Here is a 7,382-nt window from a genome sequence, read left to right as displayed (position 1 = left end):
AGAAAGAAAGAAAGAAAGAAAGAAAGAAAGAAAGAAAGAAAGAAAGAGAAAGCAACAACCAAAGAACCCTCATTACTTTTGATGGCTTCCAGAATAAATTCCAAGTTTCTTAGTTCTTTGTCTTCACCATCTGTCACCTCCATCATCTTCTATCCATCCAACCACATGAATCTAGTCCTACCCTTGGGGCCTCTGCTGTGCCCCAGGACTACCCTTCTCTAGCTTTAGGTGAGCATGGCACTCGGCATCCAAGTCCATCTTCCTCTCCCTCATTGCTCAATGGGGTTTTATAGTTTCTCACCTGCAATGATAAACCCTGTTCTCTTTAAAGACAAATGGATTTAATGGGTTGCTTATGAAAATTTCTTGGAAGAACTTGGATGCTTAAGAGACCTGATCTTATCAGGCAGTGGCTAAGGAAAGAGCCCAGGCCACCCTCTAGCAGGGGACAAGGAAGGCTGTGATGACTATTCTTGGTTGTAAACTTGACTAAATCTGGAATGAACTACGAATATTGAGTGAGAAGACCCAGACTTTTAATCCAAATCTTAAGGCAGGAAGACACAAGCCTTTAATATGGGCCCTACCTTCTGCTGGAAGCCTACACAAGGACAGAGGAGGAGGAAGCACTTGTTCTTTGCCTGCTTGCCCTCACCTTGCTAGCACATCCTTGCTTTACTGCCATTGGAGCCCACTTCTGGATTTCAACCCGTACTGAAGACCAGCTGAGACACCAAGCCTGTGGGACTGAGAAACTACTAGATTCTTGGATTTTCTGTTCACAGCCAGCTGTTGTTGGATTAGCTGGACTGTAGCCTGTAAGTCATTCCAATGAATCTCCTTTATGTACATATGTAGATTGATTCTGTCAGTTCTGTGACTCTAGAGAACTCTAACTAATACAAATTATGAATCAATGTGTTCTTTTATACTGTACATCTCACCAATACAAAAAGTAAGCATTTGCCCACTTTTCACTTACAAATTATAGCAACGTGGCACATTAAGAATATATCTGTACAATATAAACTATGTAAAACGTTACCGTTTGAGAGGACTTGGTGAAAAGCAAATATGAATCTTGCTTATTATTTTTAATTCCAGTTCTAACATTCTAGGACCAAATGAATTGTGTTGAGTGGCATATCTTGAGTTCTATGGACCTTGGCATTACAACAAGCCCCTGATATGATTGCACCTCAACAAAATGCTTATGGAGATTTTTTTGTTATTAGTCTATGGCAATAAAACTCTTCTTACTATCCTGAGTCAAGTTATATTAAAAAACTATTTCTTTAGTTAAACTCTAGGGTCACTGATGGTGGCACATGACTATGATCCCAGCTAGAAAATGGAGGCAGGCAGGTCCAGAGTCCCAGGTTATCCTAGATACATAGTGAGTTTCAGGCCATCCTAGGCTACATGAAAGCAACAACAACAACACAAACAAGACTCCACCAAACTAAAATTAAAGATGGGTAGGAAATTACCCTGGACTGAGTGGCCAGAGTCCCAGCTTGCCGCTGACTAAGCAAGTGCTTCTGAACCTTCTTAACTCTACGACACTTTAATACAGTTCCTCATGCTCTGGTGACCTCCAACCATAAAATCATTTTATTGCTACATTGTAACTAATTTTGCTACTGATATGAATCATAATGTGCACATCTGATATGCAGGATGTCTGATGTGACCCACAGGTTGCAACCCATTGGACTAGACTCTCAAATCTATCAACTATGGCCATCTGTTAGGGCACCTGCCTTCAGGGTGACGCTGTTTACATTTGCTATGAAAAAGTTTAGTTCCACTCAGATCTATTGCTTCCACAAGCTGTGTATCTCTCCACGTGGACCTCCTGGGTTCTGATCACAGACAGGTCAATATGGATGATTGAAGGTTCAATCTGTGTCCACAGCTGATAAACAGCTAGGAATACGCATTTTAGAACCAAAGACAATAAGAACTGGAGTAGATTGCATTTCAAATACGGGGATGTTTGGGTCCAGGAATATTTCATACCGTACAACTGGCACAGTAGAATAGACGAGTGTTCTTTCCACAATATTACACCTTCATGATAGAATAAAACAATGATATCGTTATTCGGTGCCTACTAACAACAAACATTATGCTCAAAATAAAAGTTATTTCCATAAAGTTCAAATCCAGTGCAAGAAATCATCCAGGGCCCTGGATATTGACACCTGCCATATGCCACATATCAGACAAGGCACTAAGCATTTTATATGCATTACCTTCATAGTGCATTATTATTAAGCACACCTCTATGAGGGATGTGTCGTTATAGTACCCATTTTGCCAGTGAGCATACTAAATGGAGAGAAACTAAGAACTGAACAGAAATTAACTTGCAAAGTACAGATGTAGTTGAGCTGGTGGGATGCTTGCTCAGCATTCACAAGGAAAGCCCTGGGTTCTACCCCCAGCACTGTTTAAAACCAGGCATGGCAGTGCATCCCTGTCATCCCAGGAGGTAGAGGCAGGAAGATCAGAAGTTGGAGGCCAGCCTGAGCTATATGGGATTCCTTCTGTCTCTCAGATAATTAGTTTTTAAAGCCATGCTGTCCCTGGTAATGCCATTATTGATGCATATGACAAGTGGTACGTCACTTGTGTCCTTTTCTTTTGTAAAAAAACAATCATCATCGGATTACTTGTTTTTCTTGGCATTTTGAGAAACACAAGAACACTCTCCTGCTGGCATCCCCCACTACCACACTTTGCCCCCTCCAAACACATACATACAGGCACCATTCGGAAAACTCCATTCCATCAGTCACATCCCCCCTGAGAGGAGTCCATGCATGGAATGGAAAGAACACCTCCATTCTCTCAGTAGATACAGCCTCTGAGTCAACCAGGGCTCTTCCTTCATTAAACTCCACATCAAACCTCTTGGCAAACGGCTAGCCCCCTTCTTGAGAATGATGCATCTCCTTCATTGCTTTTTTTTCTGTCACAGATTCTCATGAAGCCTCAGCCTCCATACCAACTTTTTTCCAAATACAATCTGTTTTTTATTAAAAAATGGTCCTGAGGGTTCCCTTTGAAACTGTCCAAAGATTGCCGGATCACTCAGAGTGAACATGAAAGTTCTTCTAACACCCAGGGGCTGGCATGGCCCAGCTTCTCCTTCTCTACTCGCCCACCACCTCACTGTCTGCTTTCCCTCATCCAGCCATATCGCTTTCTCCCTCCCCTCCTCAACACTCTGCTCTATGGGAAGCAGAATGATGGCCACAGGTATGCACATGCTAATTCCAGGTAGTTGTGAGTGTTCCTTAATATGGCAACACGGACTTGTAGGTTAAACCAAACTAAGGCTCTTTAAATGGTACTCTCCTAGGTTATTATTAGGTCCAATCTAACCAAGCTTGTCTTACCAGAGAGATATAAAAGAATAAGGGGGAAGAGGAAGAGGAAAGGGAGAGGAGAAAAAGGAGGAGGGGGATGAAGAGAACATGATGAAAGTAGAAACTGAGAGAAGAGATGAGGTGATAGGCCTACACCACATCAACAGCTTCTAGGAGCTGGAAAAGACACAGAAAGAGAGTTTGTCCTGGAGCCCAACAGCACAGCGTTGCCTTACCCTGGTCAGTGCAGGCATAATAACTTCCAGAGCCTTAAGACAGTGTCTGTGCTGTTCAAGCCACTAAAGTTTCAGTCTTTTGTCACAGCAGCAATAAGAAATAGATGTACGCATCTCTTATATAATAGTTGTTGCTAGTGCTAGCAGCTGTCTACAGTTTCTATTTACACGGTTGCTGTCTGTCATTTTACAAAGCCAGCACATGTCACAAATATGGCTGGGAGGACCAGATAGATGAAGTATTTTAAGTGTCTGGTTGATGCTGAAATGAACCTCAACATGAAGTTGCTTGAACATAACAGTCCTCCCCATAAATCCATTTCACATTGTCGCTGATGTGCCCAGAAGGGGAGGGAGCATGCATAAATCAGTCAGCTAGGACTACAGCCCTGGTTACCAGCACTGAAGCAGAAAATGCAAGGCTTGGAAGCCTCAGTCAGCTAGGAAGATGGCTAACCATATTGTCCTTCCAATGGGACATCCCAGCAGACATTCCAGAGAGCTTGGAGGAGAAAGGAACCCACAGAGGTCACACCACACTGATGCCCTCTACACCTGTCCCAGCAGAGCAGGGTGGAGAGAGGCATGGAGTTGGGAAATGGGGCTCTAACTGTGGCTCTTCCCACAGGATGTTGCAAAACATCCCTTCTCAAAGTTCCCTCGTGGGAACTGAGATCAATAGTATAGTCGATGGCCTCTTCCTAATATAATGTTGCTAAGACACAACATCAGCTCAAATGGCTTAAGTCCAATATCCATTTTAGAGAAGGAACAATTGAGGACTCCCTTGTTACTGTCAGGCAGCATCTCTCATTGCTGGTAAAGGCAGGCGACACCACATTCCTTTCTGCTATATCCGTTTGGCTCAAACCCCAAGGCCAGGATAATTTTCCAAATTTACAAATCATGTCCTGATGGGCCAATGAGGATGATAATGGCACTCCCTATCTTGCTTCATGAAGTCATGTGGGTACTTCTGTCTTGAGAAGAAATACATCTAGTTTCCACTTCTTCAAAAGTGCGTTTTAACGCCGTGATGTCAATTTGATGTGGACACAGACATGGGCAGGCTGATTGATGCCACCTCCTCCATGGAGCCTCTACTGACTTCTCCTTGCACCGCTCAGCATCTCCTCAGAGCACACACAGCGTTCCACGGCCCCGTCTCTTATACCATGTCCACCGCCCTTCTGTCCCATCTCTTACAACATGGCATCCGTTTCTCAAGGGCAAAAGTCATATCTTCCCCATTTCTTCTCCCCGAGGTTGCTTGGCATGGTACCACTCGAGTCTGAAGTGAGGTTTCCAAAAAGTAAATTGAGGGAGGTAAAAGACACAAGACAAAGTACAAAGCAGTGCACCTTGAAGTGTTCAACGGGCAAAGTTCACTTCACTAGCAGTCTGTTGGAAACCATAAAGGGGGGAGATTACCATGGAATGGGGAGTTCCACAGGTCCATAGAGTAATTTTGCTTTTGAAGCAAGGCCTCATGTAAGCCAAGTTAGCCTGGAATGAAGCCAACAACGACCTTGGACTTCTGAGCTTCTTGTCCACACCTTCCTGAGCTGATTAGATTTCCGCCAGCACTGGAGGTTTTATGTGATGCTCAGGATGGCATGAGGTGCACGTGCTGGGAAGAGCACTACCAACTGAGGCACATCCCAGCCCCCAAAGCAGCCTTGACCTTGTCCTCTCACGTGTGTGTGTGTGTGTGTGTGTGTACGCAGTGTGTGCTTTGGGTGCATGCATGTGTACCTGCACGCAGGAACATGAATAGAAAGGTCTACAGCTGACATCGACAGTCTTTTTTATTGCTTTTATGCTATTCATTGAGGAAGAGTCTCTCAGCTGAATCGAGAGCTTGACAATTCAGTTAATCTTGATAACCAGCTTGTTCCAGGGTAGCCCTGTCTCTGCCTTATGAGCCAGGGATACCCACCTGGCATTTACGTGGCTCTCGAGATCTGAACTCCACCCCTCACACTCGAGCAGCTTGGCTTTAACCACTGCATCATGTGCCCAACCTTAGTATTCATTCTTATTAGCAAGAAATAACAGTAACACAGTAATGTGTTTTCACATGAAAACATTTATGTGAAGATGAGTATTATGTGGATTGGTGGGGGTTGGAGAAGAGGGGTCTGCCATGTGGATTGATTTATTTAACTCGGAACCACTTTATATTTTAATATTAATCATGGTCATAACCTTTTTGACATTAACAATGTAAGTCAAAGATCAGCAAACGTCTTTGTTTTGCTATCGTAGGCATTAAATATTAACACGAGGTTGGCATCTTGGAAATTGTCAAATTATTTTACAGCATTAGATCTGAGTTTTATTGGTGTTGACAGAGCAAGTACAATGACAGACACAGCCTTTTCTGGCCAACTCTCTGAAGTATGTGGGACCTTAGAAATGCAAGAAGGAGACTCTGAAGCCCCTGAAGGGAGATAAGACTTTCTCTTGCTGGCTTTAGTTTCATTTTCTTTTTAAAAGAAAATAACATTGACAAAGGAAATTTAACCAAGCAGGAAAAATGAAGTTTACATCTGCTCACTCATTTAAACTGTTAGAAAGCGCTCTTCCTGTGGTTTATAAAAGCCGATGATTAAACACACACACTTTAAATGGATTTTCTAATTTGGATCATGAGAAGTCCTGAAGCTATTCCACATGACCAATTTAATCATCTCTGCTCCGGGGGCTGGGTGGTGACCCACTCGCCAGGAAAACATATATTGTTTCCTGATCCACGGAGCAAAACACAACACTGAACACTTTACCCTGTGTAGGTGTGCCTGTCACAGACAGCCCTTACCTTCACAAACAGGAAGATCTCGGGGCTGCTGGAAGCTACTTTATTTCCCTCCAGACCAGTAGCATCGAAAGGGCAGGTAGGGAAGTCCAGGCCAGTGGAAAAGGCCCTGCTGTGCTGAACTGTGAAGCTCAGTAAAGAAGGCAACTCTTTCTTGGTCATCCTTCCATTCTCCTCCAGCTCCTTTTGGAGAGGCTCTGGGTCCTGGCTTGATGGGTGTGAGTCTCCCACAGAGATGTCTCTGACCTCCTGGGGCTCAGAAAACACCTCATCAGGCAGGAGGTAGCCTTCTGCTTCAGGCTCCGGGGAGGCTGGGGTGGCCTCTTCCCTTTTCGAGACATACACCGACAAAGAATCATATTCATGGCTTTCTAGCCTAGTGGCGTATAGATCATTTTCAGCCCACAAGTCTTCATGGACTTCGTCATATAAAGGAGTATCATTTTCCTCCAGTGGGTCTGGGTTCTCATCCTTCCTCTCCTTTTGGATTGTGTCATAGATGTCACTGTAGTCTTCATTCATGTTGCTTGGTCTGGAAGATCCTTTTCCAGGCAGAGCTGAGAAAAGCTATGGAAAGGGCTAAAGGATATTGCTTTGCCACTGAGAACAGGAATCAATGGGCTTTTAAAATACAGCCCTTCACCACAGCTATCAGTGACAGGTCTCTAGCAATCATTTACCGGAGATTTAATACGCAAACCACGAACCCATTGGATGGAAGATAAAGTTCACCTGCATGGTTAACTCCTTCTCCACTGAAGACACTCTCAACTAGATGCTGGTGTTTCCTCCACTTCCAGCAACTCAAAGAAGTTGAAGTATCAATCCAGTCCATGTTGCAATTCAGAACATTTAGCCTCTCGTGAATCATAGAGTCACCCTCCGCTGCAATCACTCTCACTGCTGACCCCAAACAAGAGATCCCCACAAATCAGGGGAGGATTGTATCTC

At 43.9% G+C, this 7,382-nt stretch overlaps 1 protein-coding gene across 1 annotated transcript in view; it reads right to left on the bottom strand.

Moving 5' to 3' along the window:
* Clic5 (chloride intracellular channel 5) overlaps positions 1-7,035 on the bottom strand; it is a 140,090-nt gene extending 133,055 nt beyond the window's left edge. Inside the window, exon 1 of the mRNA XM_055612387.1 lies at positions 6,435-7,035. Within this exon, the coding sequence (XP_055468362.1) occupies positions 6,435-6,953 (519 nt within the window). The 5' untranslated portion in view covers positions 6,954-7,035. The remainder of the gene's footprint in view (positions 1-6,434) is intronic.
* Between the last annotated feature and the right edge of the window lie 347 nt (positions 7,036-7,382).

The sequence above is a fragment of the Psammomys obesus genome, unplaced genomic scaffold, assembly GCF_907164565.1.
Source record: "Psammomys obesus unplaced genomic scaffold, mPsaObe1.curated_primary_1811, whole genome shotgun sequence".
Classification (NCBI taxonomy): domain Eukaryota; kingdom Metazoa; phylum Chordata; class Mammalia; order Rodentia; family Muridae; genus Psammomys; species Psammomys obesus.
Note: the sequence above shows the minus strand (reverse complement) of the source record. Positions and strands in the feature narration are given on the sequence as shown.